The sequence below is a fragment of the Drosophila ananassae genome, chromosome 2R (assembly GCF_017639315.1).
Source record: "Drosophila ananassae strain 14024-0371.13 chromosome 2R, ASM1763931v2, whole genome shotgun sequence".
In the NCBI taxonomy this organism is placed as follows: Eukaryota; Metazoa; Arthropoda; class Insecta; order Diptera; family Drosophilidae; genus Drosophila; species Drosophila ananassae.
The window spans coordinates 13,568,594-13,596,447 of record NC_057928.1 but is presented as its reverse complement, the minus strand read 5'-3'; the positions used below and the strand labels follow the sequence as shown (position 1 = coordinate 13,596,447).

The following is a 27,854-nucleotide window of genomic DNA, read 5'->3' as shown; positions in this document are numbered from 1 at the left end:
AACAAAAACTACATACGTGTCTAACGTGGAATATAACGACGCATTTATAAAGACGATAAAGACGGGACCTGGACCCAGTTGCCAGTTGCGAATTCAACGCTCGTCACTGGCCAACTGATGAACTTGAACCAAAAAAAAAAGATGAAGAAAAAAACAGGCAGCAAGAGAGAAAAATAATAGTGAAACTGAATACTGTAAAGTTTGCCATGTAAACGGACATAAATTGTGCCGCCGGAAAGCAAAGGCGAACAAAAGTCTCGGATAAATCATCCCAAAACAAAATGTATGTATGCCAGTGGACCATAAATTTGAGCATTTTTATTGCAATTTGCTTGTTTGTACCAAAAACAAGTGCAAACAACGGCCAGCAGAGTAACACCAGCAACAACAATGGCAAACAAATGCTGCCTTAAGCCGCAAACTACAGTGAAAGTGACGTAATGCTACAAAAAACGAGCAAAAAATATGTATAAAAAACCATTAAACAACGACAACAAAGTAAAGAGAAGCGGCGGGGAGCACTGCTATACTAGTAGGGCAGCGGAAAAAAATGTCAATGTCTTTTACAAGCAAGCCGAGGAGGATGAACACGAAGAAGCGCCAGCTGACCAAAAGGATCAGCGTGGGGGCGGGGCGGAAGTTCCAGGGTTGTGGGGCGGGGTATGCATAAGGGATAAAGGACGAAGAGCAGCAGTAGGAGCAGGCGATGCGAATAAAGTAAACAATGTTGGCCCAGAGACCTTTGGCGATGGCTGCGGCACGTGTTGAAACTATCGAACTAGTCCTTTTAGTCCTTTTTAGTTTTAAAACTTTACTTTCTTTTACAAAAGAGACATTTTCTAATTGTGGTAATTTAAGACAATTATTCTCCCAAGATTGACATTAAAAAGTAACTATAATAGCTATTAGTTGTTTTTTTTTTAAAGAAGCAAATCAAGTTTAGTTAAAAACATCATACGCCCATCTGGCAGGTATGTAATTATGGAGTACTTTATTTATGGCCTAAAAAGTGTGTAAACTAGTAATTATTCAAGACAACAAGTCTTTTGGAAAAAACAGTCTAGCCTGATTTTTTTGACGATTTATTACCAATCAAATATTGCTTCCTGATGTTCCTGGTTCTTAGCTAAACAGAAATTAGAACCAATTATAATGTCTCAACTATTTCTTAGCTTTTCTATTTAATATATATCTTTTTTTTAAACCAACCCTCTTCACGTTATCATCTCTATAGGACATGATATTCTGTGGTTTTGGGCGAAGCATGAACTGAAAACTGAAAACTGAAAAATTCACATGCATCCGATGTCGGCTTGCATTTTATTTACTTCTCTGACCTACGTTTTCTTTGGCTTTTTCGTATATTTTATGCGTTCAGCGTTTTTTATCGCCAGCATTTACAATTCAATGTCACGCCAGGCATTGTTTTTGCCGTATTTTTTGTTGGAAATTGCCAAATTGTAGCCAGGCGAGAAGACCAACCAGGCGAGAAAATAAGAGAAGAAGCTGCAGCAGCAAAGATCAACCAGATCGCTTCTGTGGCATAAACCGGTTAGTACCCAGGGTATGCCCTGCCCCGCCCTGCCTCAGACAATGCAGCTCCAATATTCAAGTGTGTAACGTGGCCTTGAGACTGAGGAACCCCAACTCCAACTCCGATTCGAAGACCATCGTAAAATCCAACTGCAATTGCTGGCCATCCACTCCGCGGTCATCTCTCCATTCATGTATTATTTATGTATGCATGTGAGGTCCAGACCGGGCCCATCGAGCTTTATGAACTGGCCGGGCTGATAATAATTGTTATTACGCCCATACATTATGTATGGGGCGTGAAGGAGGGGAGGTAGTACACCTCGATCCGGAAGGGGTACTATCATTAACAGTCTAGGCCAGATCCATCAAGATATATCTCTAAAGGTGGGCGTTATTTGGTGTCGGGGGTTTCCGTCTCAGTTTCTTTCTGGTTTCTGGACAATATTGAGTAACGTGAGGTAGGTAATGAACTTAGTACTAGTATTTTTATTGAATGAAACCTATTTATAGATAACTTACAGAGAGAGAGAGTTTCAAGATCTATCTTATATAAGATTCTAGATCAATTGTGATTCTATAGAAGAGATATTTCAAGAATATCTTCAAATTACAGTACCTAGAGACTACCAAAAAGTAGGACGTTTCTCACACCTTTTAATTTTTAATATTTATTACTTAAATGTGTAAAATTTGCATTTAAGCAAGAAATAATTAACGAAAGCTGTATCTAACTCAAAGATCATAAAAACTATGTTCTACCTTGCGTTTATTCTAACTTTTGCAATTACAGAAGCCAAGATGAGCAAACTGAGTACGGAAAACAATAATTATAATTATTTAGAGGCTATGTTTGTTGTTTAATAACAATATAGCGAGGTTGGCTTTTAAAATGATTATCTTCTTCGTTAATAAGAGTTAGCATTATGAGTTAAGAGTAGATACAACCCTCGAAAGGTGAGAATCTAGGTTTACTGTCGTATTTATTTTTACAATCTATGGAATTTTTTCTTGTCTAGGCTGAGTGATTCCGAAGATCAATGCTAAATGCTGTAATTAAAGACTTTAATACATCAGCATAGGAATTTGAACAGAACAGCATGTAGTGTAGTTGTATTTTTAAGCCTGTCTTGTTGATTTATCACTTGAGATTTTTGTTTTTCCAGCGGACCGTCCGCCCGCCCACTCAACCCCAACCGATATTGGTAGCCGGGGAGAGGTGTACAAATGGGTATATGCCAAATATATAGTGGCAAAGTGTATCTATAGATAAAATGCAAATTCCCGTTAATTGAATGCCAAACAAAAGCGCAATGGCAGCCGCAACACGGACACTAACAACAACAAAAGTAAGTGGGTGGTGGGTGATGGTAGGTGGGGGTGTATGGTGTTTGAAAAATCAATTAGCAACATAAAATGCTTTTTGGGTTTTAAAGCCTGGCTACCTGGGTTAGTTTTCGTAATGGTCTTTCTATCCATTTCTCTATTCTCTCTCTGGCTATCACTTGGCTTTTAGTCGAAAGTGGGATAGATAGTAGAACAAATCCCACTACCACCCACTCACTCACCACCCACCGCCCATCGCCCATCGCCCACAAAGTGAAAGGGACACAGAGACTATCAGTAAGAGGCAAGGGTATGAGGGAAAACCCAGGGAAAAGCGGTGGAAAAACCGCAGCTGCTGCTTTAAATTTATGCCAACGCGGCATTAGAAGCATGGCTTGCGGTTAAATGGGCAGGGGGGCGGCTGGGCACCCAAAGAGGCGACTGGGCGACTGGGTGGCTGGAGGGGTATTTCAGCCATATTGGCTAGGTATTGGTAACTGGCAAGCGTGTGTGAGTGGCGGTGTGTGTGGGAGTACGGCAACATATAGCAAAATGCAAGAAATCAAGGCTTTAGTTGCGGCGGTCGCAACGAAAAATGGCGAGGCACTTTATGAATATTTATAACACAATGGAGCATGAAAAAGTTGGTTTTTTTTTTTTTTTTGAGCGGTATGCAAAGGAGCTACCGAACAGGGAGGGAGCCTAGAAATCCCTGTGGGGTTCAAGCGACGGTTGTCGATAACATTGCTCGATTGACAGAGACGGGGTTAATGAAAAGATAAAAAAATATATAAAAAACTGAGTAAATTTATGGGTTACGCATACACACTTGTTATTAAATCTTAAAATAATTTCAGTTTCTATATAGCCAGGAACTATTTTTCGTCTATTTTTCCATCAAAGGAGCTCGACTTACAATGCAAATGAAAATGCCGAAAGCGGGCCAACCACCCATCCACCCTGCGCCCTTTTAAAAATTCCATTTTCCATGCATTCTATGCATCCTCGCATTTAGATTGGCAATAAATTAATACTTGAACAGGGAAAGTTCTCGAGCTGCTCGTAGCAGACAGGGGAGTGACACACATTGCGAAAATATTTAATTTGGCGAAAATGCCAATCGAACCGACCCTTCGGCAGGCCCCATATCGTATGCATATTGCGCATACGCCCCGTGGCCCGTGGCGACGCCGGCATTAATCAAACTGCAATGGAAATTCAAAGCTCATTGGTGAGCAAATTTACAGCAAAAGTTTAAATTAAAAATTTCGTGCGAAAAATTAAAAAAAATATACGTTGTGGCAAATCCAATTCCGATATTGATTGGCGGAAAAGGAGGGTTAGGTGGGGGGATTCCCCCAGCAGGGCGCACGTGCTGGCGCCATCTAGCGGTAGCTGCATGCAAATTGCCAAATCAGTGCGTGACTTGTAAAATTTCAACAAAGCTGGCGAAAAAAAAAAACATCTGCGAACAAAAAATGAAATGCAAACTGTTAGTTATGACAAAGCAAACTTAACTAGCGGTTATTTAGTTTCTTTTTTCCGTGGACCCTGGTCCCAAGGGACAAAGGGGCAGAGAGGCAAGGGGGGGACGGTGAATAAAATTTCGGAAAATTTTAAACTGGCACGCACGTGTAACGCGCCACAAAGGGGCCAGCAGGCCAGTAGCCATGGCTCCAAAGGTGGCCCAATCTTTAAGCGCCAGTCAATTACCGAGTTTACAGAATGGCCCGGCTAATGGTTTACTCATTTGCCACGCCCCCGCCGCCCATTGAAGCCATCCATTCATGACTCTTTTAATGGCCCTCGGGCAGTAACTCTTTTCTTTTCTTCGCCTCTCAGCTTGTTTGCTTTTTGCTTTTTTGCCGCCAATTTGGTCAGCTACTGTCAAAGTCAAAGGCTAACAAGAGACTTCCACACACACAGAGTATGTTACAGAGTATAAATATATACGAAATGGACATATCCTTTTTACATTTTCCCAGTCTTTCCCACCCTCGTCCCCGTCGTGCCACGCTTGACCTGCCACTGGGAAGCGTGTGTCCACTTTGTATCTCAATTTCGATGCTTTTTAAACGATAGTTTCCATTGAGATTCCATAAACATCTTCGCTACGCCACCCGACGGATGCATCGATTGAAATTTCTCTGTATTTTGAATTTAGATTTCAAGTGCAGAAAGTGGAGCAAACTCACATATCCTGCGATTCCCTGGGAGTTCAAGTGTCAAAAGTTTTTTTGCTCAACTGACAGAGTTTATTGGTTTGTTTGGCCAAGTAAGTCCTGGGCAGGACCCTAATCGATTCGGACACCTTACAACATGTCTATCCGGCAAAAATAAATAATTTTATTAAGTGCGAGGAAAGCGAATAAAAGTGGGATTGAATTTGTTGGAGCCACAGAACTGGTCGAGGTAAACTAAATATATTTAGACAAGGTTTTCATAAATTACACTTCAGCTTTTTATTTTCACCCTTTAATTTTGTTGATGATTAGTGATATGGTCTAGTATCTCCACAAACCTTTTGCTAATGAAACTTACAATAAATGGTTATAAATTCAAACAAGCGGGAAGTAATTTAGAGAAAGATTTCGCTTTCATTTAAAAAAGTTAATTGCACAAGTTCAAGGAGTTGAAGACTTCAACTTTACAGTTTATATTTTGAATAGAAGTTCCAGTTAAACTTCATTACAACTTTCATATATTTTTTTACAACATTTCATTTCCCCTCTGAACTGCACATCTAAAATTTATGTCAAATTAGCGAGCGCCTCAATGACAAATGCTCGAGCAATAGAAAAGGCCGCAAAGAATGCAATTTTTACAAGCCAGAGTCGAGTTGAGGAAACTGTGGCTTCCTTCCGGGAAAACCCACTCTAGGGCCACACCCACCGCCCCACCCCACTCACTTAAACATCAGCCACATCGTACTTCTTGCCGGAGGGCAACGGAAATTAGTTCAACAGCACTCGTACTGACAACGGCGGCAGTTAAATGTCGTCTAAGAACAGCGATCCTCTAGGGATGTCAAAAATATTATTAGGTGTTGAATATTATACTTTAAAAATATTATACCTATAATTCGGTTTAAGACAATTCTTTAATTGTGGTTTAAAGTGGCAGGCTTATTGAGTTTTTATTATTATTTAAAGTTTGTCAGATCTTATTGCAGATTTTGGGAAGTTCTTAATTGATGACCTTTAATTTTCCAAATAGTGACTGCATTTTCTTTTTAATTTTTACGCTGAACATCTCTAGGACCAATCCTTGAGGCCACCCCTTCCCCTCGCTCTAAACTGCAAGCACTTGTTTTTTATAGCCGCAAGTGGGCGGTGGGGCAAGTGGGGCAGAGGCGGTAGAAGGCGCGCGGACATTTGAAGATGATGTAGTGCGGACATAAACATAAATAATGGCAATGCGCAGTTATTACTTTTCTTGGTCTTGGTCTTGGTCGTGGTCCTAGTCCTGGTTCTTCTCCCAGTCCTGGTCTACATCCTTGGGCTGTGATGCTTACATAAAAATTAAATGTAAGTAGGAGACTGAAATTGCGAGCTCCTCCACGGGCGCTTCTTGCAACCACGGCATCCACGGGATGGGCGGATGGGAGAGTGTCTTTTTTAATTGCATTCTGCCTGCCGCATCAAATGGCAACCGCTTTCCTAATGGGTTAATTGGGCTTAAGGCAAGAGGATCCTTCTGGACCGGCCGGGCCGGGCAGGGTGATTTATCTGTGCTGGCAAATTGACAAACGATTCGGGCTTAATGGAAAAGTTACTCATACGCCATGGATTACGGCGCCGTACATTATTAATATTCATTTCGGGGCACATAATTTTCACATACTCGTACATCAAGGATATGGGCGCAATAAAAGAAAGCAATTGCCATGATTTGGCAGAAGTTACAGGCTTGCAGGACCTTGCAGATTGCACGTCCTGGCAACAGGATGCATTCGCCCCCGTCATGCATTAAAAACGGCCCCATCCTCGCCCCCTTTCATAACCTTCTTTCAACAAACCGGGCAAAAAGACTCCGCCAAAAACATAAACAATAAACAGAGCTGAAATGGCGGGGGGGCACTGGCGTGGGATGCAAGGATTAAAAAGGAACAGGACCAAGGGGTAACGCACTCCGCTAATGCACCAAAAACTGCATCCACCCGCCTCACTTGCTTAAAAGTATTTCTCATTGTTGTTGAGACGTTGCAGGTGTTTGCTGAAGCATATCAAAAATATATATAGTACGGCTATAGCTGCGACTAAGCCTTTAGCCGAGACTTTGGCCAAGACGGTGGGTGGGCGTGGGTGTGGGCATGGGCGGTTGACTCTGGTTCTTTGAGCCAAGGCAACTGGCTGTGTGGAAGAGTTGAGATGCCGGAGCCCAACACTAGTTCGTGGATATTTAAATATTACAGACAAAATTTTCATAAATTACTTTTCAACTTTTCATTTTCGCCCTTTCGTTTTTTAAGTTATTTGACGAATGGAAAGATAGAGTATCTCAAGAAATATTTTCCTAATGAAACTTACTATCTAAAAATATAATTAACTGAAATTCCTTACTTCTATTAAGGTAAAATATCTGGCAATTCCTTATCTCTCTTTCCATACCATGGTTGGGTATAAAAGGCAAAGCCAAAATCCATATTCTCCAGTAAAAGTTCACAATGAAGGGTCTGTTAATAGTTGGTGCACTTTCTTTTGCCTTTCTTTTCAGAATCGCAGCTTCTAACGAATTTCACCGAATTATCAATGGTGAATATGCTGAAAAGCCAATTCCATATCAGGTGTATTACGAAGGTCTTGAACTGTCCAACTTGGAAGCTCCTTCTCTTTGGAGAATATTTTGCGGAGGAACTTTAATATCGAAAAGAATAATCTTAACGGCGGCACACTGTTTGGACGAACCTAATTTGTACGTATGGTCCTTAATAATATGCCTCATATTTAATAGTTATAACATATTTCATTAGACATGCAATCCGAATATTTTTTGGAGCCCTATATTCAAACGATACTTTTGAACCTGGTAAAAAAAGATTGATTGTTAAAAGGAAAGATATTGTGATTCATGAGGACTGGTATAAGCCGTTAGCTTACAACGACATCGCTTTAATAAAACTTCCGATCGATGTCAACTTTAACGAGTATATTCAACCAGCCAAGTTACCTTCACCAACTGCTACCTACAATGGAAGTCTAGCCACTGCCTCTGGATGGGGAAAGAACGAATTCAGTAAATTAACTTATATTTAAAAATATTATTTTCTACAGCAATTTTCTTTATTATCAACAGAAGTACTATCAACTCACCTGAAATACTTTGACGTGTCTATTATTTCGAATGATGAATGCAGCGTACTTATAGCTAAGCCCTATAAAATAAATCCATCATCTTACATATGCATTGGCCCTAGTAACAATTCACCGTGCCAAGGTGACTCTGGAGGACCCCTAATTGTCAAAAACGATAAGGACTCCGTTTTGGTGGGAATCACTTCATATGGGAATGCCGATTGTTCATTAGGCTATCCAACTGTATACACTAGGGTTTCTTCATACCTGGATTGGATTCGAAAAAATGCTGGCAAACACAATTTAAATTAAAATTTTATAAAATTCGTGAAATATAATATTTAAAGAAGTTAAGTCTTTCGATCTCTGGTTTCGATTCTCACTTTTGTGAACTGGTTCATTTGACCAGCTCCGGGTTGAACTAGCTGCAGCCTAAAAGTAGGCAACTCCTGTGGCACTTGCCACATGCACACAGAAGAAAGGCCGTCTGCTGCACTCCGCCTTTCTCATTTCTCCGCCGACTGGCAGCCCCCTCTTATCCAGTTGCCCGCTTGGCTGACTTGCCTTAATTATGAGTTACTTTTGTGCAGGCATTTTCTTAGTTGTTTTCTGCGAGGAGCCACCCACTTTGTTGTCCTCCCGAGCCCGCCGTGTGCGTTGTTTACTTTTTTTGTGCAGTTTAAATCAACTGAGGTGCAAGGGGGCACCGGCAGGTGGAACAGTACCAGGCAATTGCTTGGGTTTGTGTTTGCCTTTGGGCCACAATGCAGGGGGGCTGCCGGGATTGAAGGGGTGCGGCGAGGGGGCGGATTCTTCTACAACAAAGCAGACAAAGTAGCTTGCGGCATTTGCCGCATTTGGAAGGAAAACCATGAGGAGCAAAAGGCAGCAGCCGGCGCAGGTGCAATAGTGGTATGGGGTGATTGGGAGGGGGGGCTGGAGCCAAGTCTGCGGTCGGGTCATTTTGGGGGGAGGTGGGGTCGGGTGTCAGCTGCTTATGCTGTGTAATTCCGCGTAAAATGCACAAAGGGACACAACCCGTTAGCTCCTACGACGAGGTAGCTGCCTTGAACCGCAGCGTTTCCACCTGCATGACACCTGCCATTGTTCACAAAAAGTAGACAATGGGGACAGCCACAAGGAGTCGCAGGAGATGAGTCACTGGAGAAAAGCGGCACAAAGACGGCTTCTTGCCAAAATTCATAAAACATTTAAACGGCGTCCTTTCAAAAAAAAAAGAAATAGCCTTGCCACAAAATTATAGGCATGCCTTGGACTCAGCCAAATGTGGCAAGATGTATAAGCACAGGTGACCTACTAACGAAACAATAATTATGTCCTCTATGTCCTCTATTAACTTGGAAAAAAAGGTTCCCTAAAAGTTCTGAAAAAGTGCATATCCTTTCATTAAATGCTGGATAGTTGTCCTAGTTAGTTAACTATTCAATGAGTTAATATAATCTACACGAATTGTCTAGTTTAAAATGAATTCTTCCCCAATTTAATATTATGTGCAACGCACATATTTTCCTCTTCAAACTGGCAACAATTTCCCTTGCAAATAACTCACTTTTAGTTAATTTCCAATTTCCCTTGGAAGTGTTCTAAATTCGATTTAGTTTTATGTGCTACAAGGGGTGGCAGGAGTGGGCGGAATGGGGAGTAGTGCAATAGAGGTACTACAACGATGGCTGACCGGAAATGCAACAGGAAATCAGTGTGCAATGCCAGTAAATGTTGCACCACACCGCCCACCGCTCACCCCTCGTGTGGCACGTTTTGCACATTTTGCGTTGAATAAACTTTGCCGGCAGTTGCGGCAGTCGGAGAAAGGGAAAAAAGGGTGGCGGCGACGAGCAAAGTCAAAATAAGTCAAGCTGGAGATATTTTCCAAACCCTCGCTGACTGAGCTCCACGGCAGAACTCCGAAAAACGTTTCTCCTCGATGAGGAGCGAAGAACAGGAAGAACTCCGGGGGCCATTTTGTTATTACAGTTGCTGCAATTTCAGCGTCGACGTTTTGCTGCTTTAGCAACAATTACAAGAGCGCCAGTACCAGTAGCAGTACCAGTGGTAGGACTACTTCCAATCCCAACCAGTAGGAGTACCAGAAAACTAGTAACCAGAATCAGATTCATCTGAACTGAAGCAGAAGCAGGAGTAGGAGCAGCAGGAGCAGCAGACGAGGCAAGCAACAAACGTGGAACGTGTCGGAGGATGAAACGACAACGGAAAAATACATACCAGGAAAGAAAAATATAAGCACCCTGTTGCACGTCTGCGGGAGGATATGCAGGAGGAGCTTGAGGTGCAGGAGGCCAGGCCTTGAGGGGTGTGGCTGGTGGCGAGAATGGGGGAAAAGGCGAGGTTGGACAGCTGGGTCGGCGACTTGCCGCCACTCAAGTGAAGCAACAGTCCGCAATCACAACATGCCAGTACTCCCACGCAAGGTCCTCCACGCACACAGACTAACAGAATACACACAGATACGAGCAAGTCACGTAGATACAGAGAGAAAAATGAATCAAGAAAAAGTATAATTAATTAAATAAGATGTGTATTTTAATTACAAAAGACAAAGTAGACTCTTTCTTTCAGAATTTATTAGAAATGTATGGCCCAAACTTTATTTTACAAATAATACCTAATATTTATATACAAAGTATTTCTCAGAGTGCACTGCAAACACATTCGGACATTTACGGACACACACTTTACCCACATTTGTCTTCCGGCCCTGACAGCGTCAGTAAATTGAAAATGGCGACCAAATGCACAGCGAAGGCAAGCAGCAAAGTTTACGGACAGCGGTAACGTGAGGCACTGCCACGCCCTCTCTCCATTGCCTCCTTCATACCGTGTCCCTGTTCCTGCCACTGGGGGACTGGGACTGGGTGGTATATCAACAAGGCAACCTTCAGACGGTTAACAGTTTTCCAATTCCCGCAACACGACGACGCATCTCATTGCCGGTCATGAGCGATGCGCTCCAGATGCAGATACATGGCCAAATGGCCAAACAAAGTGGCCAAAAGGGAAGCGGAAGGATGCCATGTGTGCCCAGTTTCCATCTGGCAGGTTATTAAATAGGTTTTCTTTAAATCAACATGCCTGTAATAATTTTTCAAGCCTGCAGTTGAGAAGATAAACTGGTTTGATTATTTTAATATAAAAAATGGTAAAAAATAGAAAAAAGTATTAATTTTTCCTTAAAACTAGAACTTTAAAAGCATCTCTAATCATTTGCCAAGTTGTTGCAATGTTTGTTTTGCATGTCCCTTGACTGTTGCACTGGGTTGCTCCTTTCACTTCTGTTTCTGTTCCTGCGGCTGCTGCTGCTCCTGTTTCTGCTCCTGTTTCTGTTTCTGGAGCAGCCGTAGATCCTGGTTAATTGTATGCGACTGAGCAGTGAAGTACTCGCTCCATCTCACAGCTGCCAGCTGCCAACATGCGGCAATTGACATTGATCAGCGCTGACCTTAGCAGGAGGAGGAGGAGGACCTGGAGCAGGAGCAGGAGCAGTGCATCACTGGGGGTGGGTCACTTAATGCGCTTAAAGCGAGACACAATGACAGTGACAGGATTCACAAAGGCGGTGGTCGGAGGATTCCCCTCATCATTATGCAGATGGAAACACGGAATCGGCCCTCAAGGCATGCAAATGGAATGTGAAAAATGCGCCTACGACAAAAGTCTAAAGTGGGTGGGGATATGCATCGTAATGAGTAGTTTCCCCCAGCCGCCTGGGGCACTCACACCCACACACACACACAGAACAGACTTCGGTGCGGCCTGGAGTAATTGCGGAAAATGAATTAAAGGCAATTTGCGGCGACAAAGCGAGTAGAATGAGGAAGATGTCAGGGAAACGGCGGAGGATGAACTTGCAACAACAAAATGCCAAGTGAAAGCAAACAACGTAAGCTGTTGCTGTTGCATGGCAGGAGGTGGCAAGGAGTGGCAAGGGGCTTGTTGCACCAGCGATGAGGCAATGTTTCAGGAAGCCGGTGAGCAACCTGCAACAGCAACATTGTCCGGAAACAGGATGAGATCCAAGGAGCAGAAGGAGTGCCAGGAGCACCAGCAAACGTAACATGTAAATGCGAAAGGCAAGCCGAGGTGGCCACGCCCTCATCCCCACTCCCCTTTAGCTGTATCCTGTATAGGGATGTGTGTGTTGAAATTGCATTTAAAAAGCTAAAAGAAAAGCGGATGCAACAATTTGCCATTGTGCAACTGTCAGGCGAAGAAGCCTCTCAGGGAGGACCTCCCCGCATCCTTTTCTCACCTGTCTGTCTTTGGCATGCTCTCCAGGACCTCCTCAGGCAATTTAAGCAAATTTCGAAGTCACACAAGGAGCAGGATGCACTAATGGGCGTAGGGGGTGATAGTTGTGCTGAAATATAATGACGGTTACATGCCGCGGAGCAGATTGTGGCAGGAAGAGATTGCCGCCGAAGTGGTGAGGCAGGAAGCCAATATTGTGACAAGAAATGGAAACTTTGATAAGGAAATGGAAATTAAGAAATTTATCCTAAATATAGCAAGTTTAATGCTTTTTATATATTATAATTTACATTGTATTTTTTAAGCATTTAAATTTATGTCTTTTTACTCTTAAATGCCACCACTTAAAGTATTATAAATACAAATAACTTTAAAAACTTGAATGTGGTTGAAATACCATACCATCCTTACATTATTGTTGAATTTTTTGACCCCAACCACGAAACTCTTACAATTGGTGCGAAAAAAATGTCTGTTGAACACTAATTTGGTTTTAATTTGTTTACTTTGTCGTATTGTGATGGGCGCTTTGTTTGCCGTTTCGTGTTTAATTAAAAATGCATTTGTTCAGCGAGCAGTCAGACAAGGTGCGGAGGAGAACCGCACTTCATTATAGCTTTTGCCGCTACTACGTAGTACGTACTATAAATTACAGTAGAAATAACTCAATTATAAAAATTTTCGATGCCCCAGGACCCTGTTTAAGCGGCCACCTTTCCCACCGCCATTGGAACAGGCACTTTTGAAACTTGGCAACCGTAATGGAAAACATGCGCTTTCCGTTTCCGCTTTCACAGTTGATTTTCGCCAAACAACAAACAAACAATGCGCTATTTTTTCACTCACTTTTTATTTCCGCATCGATTGTGCATTAAATGTATATAAATTTTGTCTAAAATAAAGCCAGGCCGGGGGCCAGGCAACAAAACCTATTAATGTCTAACACGGACTGGCAGATAAAGCCCGCACTCGCTCAAACAAATGCAGTTACAACGAGGAAAGTCGACGAATGCAAATAAACACTAAATTTGCATAATCAATTTGTTTATTGATTCGTATAGTCGAACTTTTTTAATTACGTTTACGTTCGAAGGAAGGAGTGGGGAGAAGGAGGGAGTGAACTCAAAAACATACCAAAAATTTCAAAAGCAAAATAGAAAAAAAAGCCAATGAAACCATCATTTCATCAAGCCATTCATTTCACTTATTGATACTTGTTATTATTTTTTCGATTTAGCGAAATATGTGCGAAAATTTGCATTTTGCAAATATTTATGAATGTTTTTGGGCTTTAGATTAATCAAAAAATCACAGAAAAAAGGTTTGCGGGTAAAAGGATTCAAAATATTAATACCCTGAACTTATCATAGAATTATTTTGTAAATAAACAAGCAAAATATGAGAGACTGTCATTAAAAATATTATTTTTTAATCTTTAATTGTCAAAATTTAAACTTAAAATGTAATTCAAGTATTGTTTCTCTTGCCAGGGTATAAATAACAACAACAATTAGCCACTTCCGGTGGCGCTGATATCTGTTTCCGTTAAAAAAATCATAGCATACTTTCTGGCACTCACATAAATTTCCCTTTAATGGACACCACAGAGTAAAATGGGAATGCCACCGAGGCTTGGGTTGAGCAAAGTAGAAAGGTGGTGTTTTTTATGGTCGGGTAAACGCTTAAAATGCTAAAAGCCAATTATTTAACGAATTTTTTGCCAGTTTGTGAGGTCAGAAAGCAGTAACCGAAACGCATGCCAATGAAGCGAAAGCAATTCTGATTGTTGAATTGTAATTACAAATTACTTTATGATTTAAGCCATTCTTTTCTGGTAACTATTTTTAAGTTAAAAGTGCATTGGCCAATTTTGGGATGGTCTGTGAAAGTGTGCTGTTCCGGCTGTCATCCTAGTTGAGAGCAAACTCCATCAGCATCAACGTCAAGTCACTGGACTCAATGACAGACCAGACACTTGTCTGTGGATGTGCCGGCCATGATACTCGCCCTCCGCCCGGAAAGCCATAAACCCGGCCCAGAACTAATGTCCGCCAGCCTAAGCACTCACCTCGTGTCAGGGACACGCTCTCTGCTCGCAGGACTCTTTGGAATAGAATGGCCAGTGCCGGCTGGCAGTCAATCAAGTGAGGCGTTAAAATTTTTTTTTCCTTTCTGTAATTTTTGTTTTTTTTTTCCGTTTGGTATGTGGCTCCCCGTTGGACAAACGACGCTGCACAAAATTCGTTAAGTGGCTACAAGTGGGCATAGGACATGGGTCAGAGCTCCAGCTCCAGCTCCAGCCTCGAATTCGGTTTCGGAAACGGAAACGGCAACAGATCCGCGGGACACGCTGTCAGCCACAGAGCAAAGTGCAGTGGCAAGTGTTTCCAAACATGAAAAGTTTTCCGCTGCGGTGGCTGTTGCTGTCGCTGATTAAATGAAATGAAAATGAAAAGTTTTCGCGTCCCGCGGGTAATTGGAATTAGCCCGAAGTGGCCGCTGAAAAGGATCCATTGGCCCGGCTCGGCCACTTTTCTCCTGGCCGGCCAAAAGCAAGTTTAACCATAGTTGTTTAACCGTAGTTTAAAGCGCTAAAAAGCAGCTAGAGCCACTCAAAAAGCAATCAAAAATTTGATGTGCTGGCCAAAACAAAAAGCTCTGCGAAAACGAAAAGAAATGATAATTAAATCACAGGGAATGATGCCAGATAAATCTCACTCTAGATAGATTTCTGGCCAAAAGGGAGTGGTGGTGGTGGCGGTGGCGGTGGAGAGTATGGTGTGGCAGGACCATAGAGTGTGCCACTTGAAAAACTTTGATTAAAATCCTTTTGAAGTGCAAACAAATAGCGCGGGACAAAAGGACACGCCCGACGGGGCTAAAGTCGGAATGCAAAAGGATTCGGAGTGCAAGAAGATTTAGCACGAGACGAGAGTCAATGTGTGTCCGCACTTTTTGAAGGCTAAGCCAAGAGCATACAAACTTCTACATTTGCATATCGTTTGCTTTTTGTTTCGATACTTAGTATTATAAAGGGGATATAGGCTAAGACGTCTCTATCCTGTATAATCTGATAGATATCACTCTATCTAAAAAGGATAAAGTTATTCATAAAGCTTCTGATTAGAAGATTAGGGACGCATAAGACTGAAAATTATTATTCCATCAAATTCCTTAATATTCATCAAGTCTGTAGAGCACTTTCGCCGGGTACTAAATTAGTCGAGCTGCCTCTGAAGCATCCTTCCTGCATCCGTCCTTCCGTTTTTTTGTGAGTCCTGGTGTTGCCTCAGACGTTGTTGTTGCTGCTGTTGCCCGAATCATTTTTTGCTGCTTGCTTTGCGCTAAGCTTCACTAAATCCGTCTGTCGCGACAAAACCCAAAAACAACATCAACAACAAGAACCGCTGGCCGCAGCAGCAACAAAAGCGGAGAGGCATGCAACTACAGAGGTTAGAAGACCAAAAAGGGCGTCAAAAGGGGCTGGGGACTGGTGGGGGCATGCTACAAGGAAGGCCAAGAAGAAGAGCAACCATGACGACGCCGGCGACAATGCAATAACTCATGTGCAATAGTTGTTGGTGCTGTTGCTGGTGCTGGTGCTGCTACTGCTGGATGTTGGTCATGATGACACTTTGGTTGTTGCTACCAACTCCCAGACCCTCTGCCCACTGCCACTTCCCTTCCTTGCTCCCCCCCCTCCCCCCTTGTTGTTGGCGCTTTGTGCTTTGGCAAAAGTTTTGTTTGATAGTCCCACAATTGCAAAAGTTGGCCACGTTCTTTGAGCTGCGAGCTGTGTGAGCTGTGAGCTCTGAGCCAGGGATCTGGCTTAAATGCATTTTAAGTTGCATCAACTTTAATAAAATGCCACATGTGGAAGCTTGTTTACTGCTATTCAGCTGTTGTTGCTAGGAGCTCTGGTGTTTTTGTAGTTAAGTGCACTTGAGAGCGCTTTAAAGTTGGAGGCCAAGCGATAAGGACACGCAACTTGCACTCCAACTCAAGTCATCCCTTGCCGCTCCTCTGTCCTTTACTTCCCCCTGCTTCTCAGGGTGCTCCTTATCCCAGTTACCACATCCCAGATCCGAGATTTTCCTCCTATGCGCTCCATGGCGCATATATGCTTTGTGTACACCGTGACGTATGAGCAATGTTGGGGTTTCGCCGGCTTTATCACGCATACGCACCGTTGCCGAGCCGGCAAGAATATGTTTGTGTGTGGAGAGTTTTCAAGTCATCATCGTAGTCGCATCGTCTCCTTCAACGAACTGCCTGGCAACTTGAAGGTCGTCTAAGTAAGTTCCTCGAGTCTGTCAAAAAGCATTCTAAAGATTTTTGGCTCTCGGGGTTAGGGAATTTCTGTCTTTTACATTTCGGTGGAAAAAGGCGATAAGACTCTTTGGAGAAGTAGCCATATATGTGTTGGCAAAGAAGAAATAACTCAACTTGAGTAAAAAGATAAGGAGAAGTAAGGGACAAGGATCATACTATATATAGGAGAGTTTAAACATATCTTTAGATTTACATAATCTGTTAAAGATGTGATCTCAAATAGGCCTTAGAGTTAGATATATATTTTGAAATAGCCGGGCCATCCATCATAGTCCTACTCGTGGCAAAAATATCTTCTTCGAAGGACCCTCTCCGAACCATCCATCAAGTGTCATTGGAGGACAAATGTGTTTGTGTGAGGTCGACTCTGAGGCTGACTGACTTTGTTCACAAGTTGAAGAGGTTAAGAATGAAGTATCCTCACCGCAGTGCCTGCTCTCTGCCCCTTGCCTCTTGTTACATTGCCATTCAGCTCTTCAAGTCATTTCAATGCGTACCGCGCACTTGAGGCAAATCCAGAGAAGGAGATGCCGCTGCCCCAGTCGAGTGTCTAAATGTCACGTTTAAATTTATGTTGCAACAACAATAACAATGGCACACATTCACCGAAGAGTCCTGCGTCCTCTACTCTAGTGCAGAAAAAAACAAAAAATGTATATACATGCAACGTAAACAAAAACAGTTATGACAACAATAGGAACAACAAACAGCAAAGAACTATGACAACTCGACAACAGCAACAAATGGCAACAACAATTACTGACACAGCACAGAAGGCGAAATGTTGCCGTGTGTCACTCGAGAGGGAGAGGAGCCTTGCAACAAGATGTGGCAGGGAGGGAGGCTCGAACCGAATGAGATGCGGGTGCAACTGTCACCAAAACAATGTTAACCAAAATGGCAAAAAAAAAAGGGGAGGGTGGTGGGAGAAATTCAACGGGATTGCTGGGCGAAAAAATATTTCAGGCAGCAAAGGATGAAAACGAACAACAACAATGGGGAAGCAAAATGATTGGAATACATTAGAAATTGTCTCTATTGTTTTGTCAAGGGGGGTAGGGGTAGGGGGTGTTTCGGATGAGTTTTGGTAACAAAATGTGAGATGAATGCAAATGGAAAAGGGATCCCTCTTGACTATGTTCCAGGATTCAATTATTTCTTCTTCAAGTACAAATTATTATTTCGATGGAAGTCAAAATAATCAAAAAAGTAAGAAACTTAATATTTTAAATTCACATTTTTCTATAAAAACTAACAATCTGGCAAAAGTACTTGGCCATTTCTGAAAGCCAACTTGCCAAACAGACCACGAGAGTTTATATAAAATTTTCTAGAATTTTCAACAATATATTCCCCAATTTTGAAACAATTTTCTGGCCAATTGCACTTTGGCTGTTGCCATGAGTACTAAAACCAAATTTCGGGCATTTTTGGATGCGGGCAGGAACAGGAACTTCCCCTCATCAGCCATTAGCCTTATGTTTATATCATTAACCAAGTTATTCGACATTCAACTACTCTAATTATTTTTGCTCATTTCTTTTCCATTTTCAGCTTCCATGCTGGCCGGAGGTGGAAGCATTTCTTTGTGGCAAGTTCTGGCAAGCGAGTTTAAATGCGAAAGGCACTAGCAACAGCAGCCACCAGAGAAGAATCTTTTTGTATATTTATACTTTTTTTAGGAATGATTCTGATTCTGGTTCTTTCATTATTATTTTTGCTGTTTCAATGTGGTGATTTTGTTGTTTTTTTTGCAATACTGCGTTTCTCTTGTGGCTGAGCTTGCGATTCAGCTGCGAATTGTTGCTGGCATATTATTTTGCACGCTCGTTGAAGTTGCTTCTTTTCTGTTGCTGGTGTTGCTGTTGCAGCTAGACTGGCATAGACCGCAATGAGAAAAAAATGTTTTCATATTTATTTGCCGCTTTCCCAGCTCCTGACTGCCGCGTGCCCCACAGGACTCGCATAACTCTACTCAAGTATGCAACTTTATCATTTTGATTTAAATGTTTTGCTGCTACTCCGGCTCCGGCTCCGGCACTGGCTCCGGCTCTTGTCTGCCGCATAGTGACATGCATGCACTCCCCCACATCTCTCCCCCCCCACGTCCTTTTTCAAGTGAGCGAGACAGCATGAGAGGTCCTGTGAGTAGGCGACAAACAGTAAAAATTGCATTGTTGTTTAGGTCTGCCAGCTTATTCAAAGCGGCGTTTGCGTGATTTTATGAAAAGATTGTTATTTTCATTGTTGTTGTGGCTGCTCTCTAGTATTTTGCCTTGTTTTATTTTCAGAAATAATACAAATAAATACAAAAAAGAATTATAAAGAATGGTGTAGAGAGCTGGCAGAGACTGAATGGGGACTGGGATCCGACTTGACGAACTATGACATGGCCGAAAATGATTGAAATTATTTGGCTATTTTAGTCAAGCTATCTAACTCCTAATTGGAGCTACAGAATACGACAGAATAATATTCATTCCTGTAGAAATTAAGAACAAGAGCTGCTTCATTATACGCCATGATTTATACTGTAATTGAATTTTAATAGTATTCATATCTACATGCACTCTTTTTTGTTTCTGCTCCGAAAAGCATTTATTATTTTTGCATTTACTCTGTCAGTGGATATCATTTATAAATGGCCCATGCCACTTCCAAATCGACTGCGACACTTCCCCACACAATAATTGGCTCGGATCGCTGGGCTTTTTTGACATTCCATTGCATAAATTAAGGGAATTTTCCGGGCCGTGGCCTGCTTGGAAAAATTAATTCGATTAAGTAATTCCACATGTCATGCCACATAGAATTACGGCTTGCTTATATTTTTCGAGTTAATTTCCAGCAATTTTTTTCCCTGCTGCTGTCAGACGTGCCAGTTTTTCAAATTGTTAGAATAAATGTGAAAAATCTTGCATTTTTTTTTACTTTTTCCCCTTCACGGTATGGAGTTCATGTTTATAGAATTAATTTCTGAAAAACAAAGTCGAGGCAGGGAGAAATGTGTTTTGCCAACGAAATGTAAATATTTTTGCAACATATAATGCCGAGAATGTTTTCAATGAGATTGAACTAATAAAGTAAACTAATTAAAGGCTGTGGTTAATTTATGAGCTTGCAAGGGTGCTGAAAGAAAAAAAATTATATTAAAAAAAGGAAATTGTTTTATTTTATATGAGGAAGCACTATGAATAATAAATGTGTTGGGTATTCTTTATGAAATTTAAATGATGAATACCAAAGTAAACTTTTTTTAATGAGATCCAAACAATGCGCACTATTCAAGTGATTAGCTTGGCAATAACAAGTTTACTGGCTACTGTTTGTCAGCACTTTTTGGCCATTTTAACCCACCAGAGGGTAGAGCCACCCCGCTTAACCCTCGAAAGACATAAATTTCTACTCATTTATCCGGAAATGGGCGCACTGCCAAAGTGAGCGGCAAACAAACAAAATGAGTGGCCATTTAGTTTAGTCTGGAGTTAGTAACTCCTGCCAGGATTACCCCCCACCTCTCTGCCCTGCTCTGGTCCTGGCAATTCGAAATGTCAGCATTGTTTACAGCCAGACAACTTTGTCAGCCAAACTGTCTGCTCTATCAGTCAGTCAGGAGTACTTTATGCAATTAACTAATTCGATGTGCCATGTTTTTGCAGTCATCACACTATCCCCTCCCCTCAAGCTCTCTCTCCTTTGTTGGCCAAACTAAGCCAAAAACTAAAGACAAAGATAGAGTCGGAAAAAATAGGGGAGCTGCGATTCACTCTCCTAGAAAGTACACAATGAAATTTATGTTGTCAAGGGTCATGGCTTTCAATCGCCACTTTCAACCACTGCAGCTAAGAGCGGGTTGAATGCGAATTGAAGACCCGAAGAGAGCGCATTCAGTGCACCGGGAGAGTAAAAGAGCTGAAGGAATGCAGTGGCAATGAAACACTTTCTACTCTTACTGGAAGGAAAGAGCTTCCGGGTGGCTTTTTTTTGGGTCTAGGACTCTCTGGTGCCGCAGGATGCCTTCCGAAGTTGATTCAATTAAAAAAGCAACAAATGGAATGACAAACTACAGGACACCCATCACGTCTATAGCCCCAACCCCAACCCCAACCCCAACCCCCTTAGCTGGCGTTTAATTGAAAATGCATTTGCCTGAGTTTCGACTGAAGCTTCGGCTTGAGCCATTTGCGAAATTCGTGTTGCATACTTTCAGCCGGGCGCTTAATTCAAAAAGCAACAAGTACAGTCGACCGTCGAGAGTGTGCGATTTTCGCCGAGTGCGGCTCAAGTGCCAAATAATTGGGCGCTCCGTTGGTGTTAGTGAATTGGCATCGTAGCCAAATGCAGTTTACAGTTTGCAGTTTTCAGTTAACAGCTAACAGCTCAGTGCTTGTTCAAGCCAAACTTATTCCCGCACCGAAAATCCCGGCCCAAAGGGAAAGTGCTTAGAAAGTAATTTGCAAGGAGGAGTGCCTTTTGATTAAAGACAAACAATCAATCTCTTAAAGTTTAACCGAAATAATTTGGCCTCATTTTCAAGTTCTGGGTATTGTTTGTGGGTTTTTCGAGTCCTTAAGGAACAAGGTTTTACTTTTTCAATTAGAAAAGAGTTTTTAAAGGTGTTTAACTGAAAATTTTAAGGATAACCTAATCTAAGTACTTCCTATTTATATCTTATATCCCAGCTTATACTTCAAGCCCCTAAGACATACTCACCGTAACCACTTCAAATGGGCTGTCAAAATGGAGACTTCCCTGTATCGATGAAAGGCCATGATTATTTAAACAAACCCCGAAATTAGTCTGGACTGGGTGCGAATATCTGCAACGGAAATGAGGTTTCATTCTGATTTACGTAGACATCAAATGCTGCAACTGCTGCACCACCCCCTGCCCCCTGCCTGTTGCCAGCTATGTTGTGTCCAGCACATTAACAATTCCAGCCGGGGCAGGTCAGGGCAGCGAACACACAGAGATATCCTCCTCATCCTTTGGCTGGCCCCTTTTGAAACTTGACACGCATATTTAGTGGCAACAACAAACCTAATTACGCATGTCCAAAAGCAACGACCACTGCAGAAATCTGGTGTCAAATAGGGGACGGGAGGGAGGTTTGTTCCTGCCACAATAACCGTGCATTTATGACTGGGCTCACCCTCCAAGGACTCCTCCTTGTTCAGGCCTGCTTGTAAATTCTATGCTTGACATTTCGATAAGGAATAGGTTAAAAACCATAGCCAAATGAAGTGACGTATTTTGTTTAGGCCGTGTTTTGTTTTCTAGAGGACTTAGTCATCACTTTTCAAGTAAATTTTCAATGAAATAACTTACCTAGCCTTACTGACCTCATCAATAAGTCACCTTTATAGCTGATCCACAATCCTGTGATTAGATTTCTATAATCAACTCTCAAAAAACAGCCTTGAATCTGACCACCCCAGACCACCTTTGAGCCTTTCAAGCATTTGTCATGGCCAGAGGGTTTCTTAGCTGCCCCATCCCTACTTCGACCTGGCCCAAATCCTGGGGGGATAATGGCTGAGTTAGTTGGTTGTGCCCTGAACAGATTTTATGATTGCATCTGTACCGCTGCCAGTTGCCAGTTTCCAGTTAGCAGTTACCAGTTTTGGGCAGTCCAAGAGGCTGGCACTCTCCTCCTACTGCCACCTCTTTGGGCCATTCCTGGGCCACCAATATAAGCTATTCCCTGTGTGAATTTGGCCCGGAATCTACATCATCTACTGCAACTGCATCTGCCACTGCCACTGCCACTGCATCTGTATCTGTATCTGCATCAGTGTGTATGTGTAGTATCTGTGCTTGAGTGTTGGTTTGTGGCAGCCAAATTAGCTGCGATTAGGCCTAATAGAGCCTGCAGTGAATGGATTGCGGGCAGGATTTTCCGACCAGCATAGCTGCTCAAATTGTTAGATTATTCCTGGTGGTTGGGAACTACCAGGAATAGCACTCCGAAATCTTATTTACCAATTAGAATGGGATATACGATGACTGATACTCTGGTAATCGAGTCAAGGGCTCTGACTTTAAAAGGGGGAAGTATATGGAAGTATATTGATTATGATTGGATTAAGTCCTTGGAGAACCCTTTAAAGAAAACTTTATCCATAAGCCTTGATATCAGACTCACATTTAGTATCCTAAAACGAGTCATCTGCAAGATTTCGTTATCTATGTAATTCTATTAAATAATCAAATAACATTAGTTGAATTTGAATAATTCACAGGCTTCAGTTCCCGAAACACTCCAGCAATCGCTGTCATATTTACATATGTAAACGAATTCAAACGGGGAAATGGCACGAGAATGCTCCACAATCATTGTCCATCACATGAAGTGGAAGCCATTCCCTAGCCCAGGACAAGGACAAGGACCACATCCTTCAGGGCTTACAACACCACCACCCATACACTTGTCAATTCGGACTATTCATAGTTCTCGCCTGCTGGTGTTCAACACGGGACATGCATAAAATTGACCATGACTTCGTCTGACAAGACATCTACTGGGCCGAAAGGAGGTGCATGGCCTAAAGGAGCCTGTGCCTGGGTTGCCGACACATGTCATCAAATTTGTGGGTAGAAAGCGCCTATGCGTATGCAACAAATCTCAGCACAATGGGAAACATTTCTGGTTTCGGTCAAAAGGGAGTCAGGCTGGGAAAGATTATAAATTAATTACTTAATTAAATTTAGGTACTTGCTTAACTTAATTTGGGTGACAAGTGGTTGGGCATTTCATTCGATTTACCGCAAAGCAATCAGAATTAAGAAGAGTTTCTCTTCTAAGCCAAATCAATTTCCGCCCACAAACGCACTCCCGGAAACACACACACACGAAATCCGGTGGGGGAAAAATCCTATTAACAATTGTTTAGGCCAATTGCCAGAAATGTGCAAAATGAAGAGCCACAAAATTCGTGTGTGCCTGTCAATAAATTTTGCATTTGGCAGATGACAAAAAGCAAAGTGTTGGTTTAGTTGTTGACCAGAGACAAAATAATGAAATGTTTGTTTGATTGCCGATCTCCATCGGTCTCTGCCCTCCTTTGCCTCCCAAATCGAATTGATTTTTCACCTGCTGACTAATAACTTTTGTCAGAATAGGAAAAAAAAACATGGGCAACATACTATATGTTGTATATAGGAACGGTAAAGGACAAACAGGCAAACACACAGGAGCGGACAAATATTTGGGGAGCGGACACACAGGAAATTGTTGCATCGAGTTGGCCATATTATGTAAATCACTGCCATTGACAGCAGCCAAGCTGGGCAACAGCAACAACCAATTGCCACTATCTGCTTGTGTTGGGGAAAACCCGAAAACCACTTTGGGCCCAACTTATTTGTGGCTAACAAATTTGCATGCATTGACGCATCATCATCATCGCAGTTGCCAATTCATCCAACTATATATCCAAGGATGTGCCAGTGTTCTCCTCTGTGTGTGTGTGTGTGTGTGTTTTGGCCACTTGCCGGCTGAGTTTCCCTTTTTTTGTGCCGAGTCCTTGCCACAAGGACAACACGAGAGATGCAAAGTCTTCCGCAAATCAATTCAAACGGGGCCGAAAGGGAGAAGGAGGTGCGACCAGGACTTTGTCCTGAATGTGTCGGCTTAAATGTCAATTTGCTTGCCCGGCCAGGAGGAAAGCGATGCTATCGAAACTAAAAGTAATAAAATTCAAAAGGCTGGGTTTTCAGAGTCATCATTTGGCAGGTAGCATTGATTATTAAAAAAATATGAGAAATTAAATACGATAAATGGCAAAAAAGGGGAATATTTCAAAGGTTATTTTTGATTTTCATTAAATGAAATATCTTTCAACCACACTTTAAACATTTTTGTGTAGATTCTTGTGTCTAAAAATGAAACATTTTGCCAGCCCATATAAGTAGGTTTTTGGAATTCAGCTGAGCTTTGTCAGCAAAATAATACCATTGTCCTTTGTGCAGAGTCCTCATTAACCAAATTCCCGCCACGAATTCGATCCTTCTTCAAAGGACCAAAACCAAATTGAAACCACTGAGTGCATTTAGTGGTTCTGATTATATTTCTGCCACCAGCCAGCCAGGATTTTGAGCCGATCATTTTACAGATTTTTGCGTGTCAACACTGTGGCTACAATTTTTTTTTTTAAAGCAGGTTCAAGGGTGCACTCGTGTAAGGACTAGGCTTTGATGGCCACTCCTGGCATTGATGCCAATGTGTCGCCTCATTAGGCCACTCACGCAGTCAGGAAAAACCATTGCAAACATACTGACACAGACACTGGCCCACACAGAGTCCTTCTCATCCTGGGCCGTCAATAGGTATTTGGGGTCTAATTACAAAACACAAATGCACTATAATTTCAAAACCCAGAAGCTTCCTGCCCTTTTCCCTTATTCAGCCCCATTCATGATTTTGTAATTTAAACGGCAATCACCTCTCTGCGGCCCCGCCTCCGGATTTTCCCCGATTTTCCCTGATTTTCCCACTTTTGCTCCCCACCATATGTCAACAGGCAGCAAACAAACTCCTGTCAGCAAAATCATGCAAAATGTGACACCGAGCGGGGAGGGGGGACTATTTCGAGTGGATTTCACAGAGCTGGAACAATGTGTATCCTCGCCTGGCCGATCCTTTTCCGAACCCAACCCACTCCGCACCAAACCCTCTAAAGTTCTACTGTCAGACTACGTGTCATTCAAAGTTTATTGATTCGGATTGAAAGCCTGACATTTGCACATATTTCACAAATTTTGCGCTTTTTTAAGCGGATGATTGCATGCTGGATGGGGTTTCGAGAGGTGGTAGAGAGTCTGTTAGGGTCTAATAGTTCAATGAGATTTCCATTGTGATTTATAGCCAATTTCGTTACTGATAATGCCAAATAATTGAAGACTTCTAAAATAAGTAGGGTAAGTTAGATACCCTTTCCTCGCTGATTCTCTCAAGGCTAAAGTTCTTAAGGATCTACTTTGAAAACTATGCTTTAGTTATAGGGAGCTATAGATTATTTTTAATTATCCGTATAACTTACAGGCAGACGGAGATGAACTTTCCGACAAAGATTCAGAAGTTCCTATCCTTATGTCTTATGTAAAGGCTGAATAAAAAATCTTCCTTTTGCTTACTTTCTTCCCACTTACTTAGTACTTCCACTTTCTCCGGTTTGCTTTCTCCCTTTCTTTTTTGTTAAAGAGAACTCTGGGGAAATATCGTCCGAGCAAATTGAGGCACAAAATTAAGAAGAAAGAAATCATCTAGAGGAAATGCAATCTGTAAGTGATGCTGCCTGATTGGGTTTGTCTGCTTTCATTACGACCTTGGGATGGCTTCCGCCCCACCAATGCCACCGCGCAGTCCCTCCATCTCTCCGGGGCAATCATACAGACCATTTAACTTTAACGACAGTCTGAGGCGAAGAAAGCAGAAGGCGGAGAAAGCTAGGCTCGCTGGCCAAACTTCTCCACTCATTACAATTATATTTGCGAAACTTTTTCAGCACATTTTTCCAGCTATTCAATTTCTTGCTTTTTGTTGACTTGACTTTAAGTGTCGTCTTTCGTTTATTATTCATATGTTGTTTGTTTATCGAAACTCTGTATTTTATGAGACTTTCCCGAAGGCGGAAGGGGATGCGCTCCGGAATCTGAAAAATTAATAGAATCAAGGTGCCAACAGAAGTCGAGGAAGTCCAACAGGACGAGGGGTTGAGAATATTTATGGGACTTGCAATAAAATTGCCACTGAATGAATTCCCTTTGGCCCTCTGACCTTTCAGACAGCCTCAAATCGTTTTTCATAACCATAAATTGGTGGGCAAGGGAAAATCAGGAGACTAAAGGCCAAGTGCCAGTCTCTCAAGCCGCCCTTTGTTTGAAGTTTGAGTTGTTTATTTTGAAAAGGAAAACTCTATTGAATTGCAGGTTGTGGTAGAATCATATTAATCCATCAGTACGTTTTTATTTTACATTTTATATAAGTTTAAAGTTTTAAGTTCGAAGAAGTAGTGTATGAAAATGATTTTTCACCTACATAGCATGAAACTGAAATATAAAATATAGAGTAACTCTTTTAGAAATTTTATAAAAATATAATTTTAACACCAGCAATATAACCAGAAAAATACAAATTTATAATTTAAAATGTTATGATTCTTATTTATTTTTTGTATAAAAACAGGCTATAAATAACAGGTACGCCATCTTGAGTTTGTTACAAGAAGCACAGGCCACCATCGTAGTGCCAGTTTTGTCTGCACAGATGGCGCTAGCATATGCGTGGGAGTCGGTATATTCGGAGTTTCGTTAAATGGCTCGAAACTTGGTTTTATAGGAAACTTTGAGTGAAAGTCCTTCAAACTTTACATCCTTATTATATTAAAGCTCATCAAAACTTGCCATTTGAGTCATTTTGACTCTGCCTCGCCAAAAATATTCACATAATCACCCACCTTTGGGCAAATGTCAATCGAATCACATCTACCAGCTTCCATTTCCAAAACCTCAACAATCGATCAAGTCTATTAGCTCATAAATTTACACCAAATAATCCCACGGCAATGGAGCAATAAAAATTGATGCTCATTGCCGAAAGAAACTGTATATTTAGCCTAAAATAAACAAATGCCAAACTCGTTTAGAGGCAAATTGCAGTTCCAGCTTCAATAAAATCGGAAATCAATTCCAAGCAAAAAACAAAACATTGGCTGAGTCATTTCCAATAGCATCACGAAATGGATAAATCTGAAATCTGGCCGAAGGTGTCATCTTCAAATCAGCCAAAGTCTAGCCAAAGGTCGTCCTTACTCCGTTCGCACGAACAACAAATAATAATACAACTAAAATACAAGCAAAACAAGCAAAATCAGCAGCAAATAGCATTGAAGTTAAAGTTGTCGGATCAGTGAAGCGTTTGATAAAGGTTTTTTATGACTTGGCCATTTTGAGGGGCCTTTGCCTTCTCGTGCCGCCGTTGTTTGTGATTACTCGAGTAGGTACTCCTCGTCGTACTCCACCACTTTGGGTATACAAATCTCAAACTCGACCCAATTACAACTTGTTTGTTCTGACTCGAAC

At 41.9% G+C, this 27,854-nt stretch overlaps 1 protein-coding gene and 2 long non-coding RNA genes across 4 annotated transcripts; 2 read left to right on the top strand and 1 right to left on the bottom strand.

Moving 5' to 3' along the window:
- Window positions 1-7: 7 nt before the first annotated feature.
- Window positions 8-901, top strand: LOC123257087. Its single transcript, XR_006507022.1, has 2 exons — window positions 8-283; window positions 353-901. It is a non-coding gene; the product is annotated as an uncharacterized LOC123257087 (long non-coding RNA).
- A 6,609-nt stretch (window positions 902-7,510) lies between these two features.
- Window positions 7,511-8,502, top strand: LOC116655850 (chymotrypsin-2-like). Its single transcript, XM_032454399.2, has 3 exons — window positions 7,511-7,773; window positions 7,832-8,094; window positions 8,155-8,502. The coding sequence occupies exons 1-3, from the start codon at window positions 7,526-7,528 to the stop codon at window positions 8,463-8,465; spliced, it is 822 nt and encodes a 273-aa protein (XP_032310290.2). The 5' UTR covers window positions 7,511-7,525; the 3' UTR covers window positions 8,466-8,502.
- Window positions 8,503-19,198: 10,696 nt separating this feature from the next.
- Window positions 19,199-22,075, bottom strand: LOC26514445. 2 transcript variants are annotated; one of them, XR_001408893.3, is made up of 3 exons: window positions 21,486-22,075; window positions 19,589-19,901; window positions 19,199-19,530 (listed from the first exon to the last, which is right to left on the bottom strand). It is a non-coding gene; the product is annotated as an uncharacterized LOC26514445 (long non-coding RNA). The 2 variants fall into 2 exon arrangements; XR_001408892.3 differs by having other exon boundaries at window positions 19,204-19,901; window positions 21,486-21,591; window positions 21,813-22,075.
- Between the last annotated feature and the right edge of the window lie 5,779 nt (window positions 22,076-27,854).

Bases quoted from the DNA above. Each gene is read 5' to 3' on its own strand.
- LOC116655850 (XM_032454399.2), top strand. From the start codon at position 7,526: ATGAAGGGTCTGTTAATAGTTGGTGCACTTTCTTTTGCCTTTCTTTTC. The intron at 7,774-7,831 runs GTACGTATGGTC...ATATTTCATTAG, and splicing joins TGTTTGGACGAACCTAATTT to ACATGCAATCCGAATATTTT. The intron at 8,095-8,154 runs GTAAATTAACTT...TATTATCAACAG, and splicing joins ATGGGGAAAGAACGAATTCA to AAGTACTATCAACTCACCTG.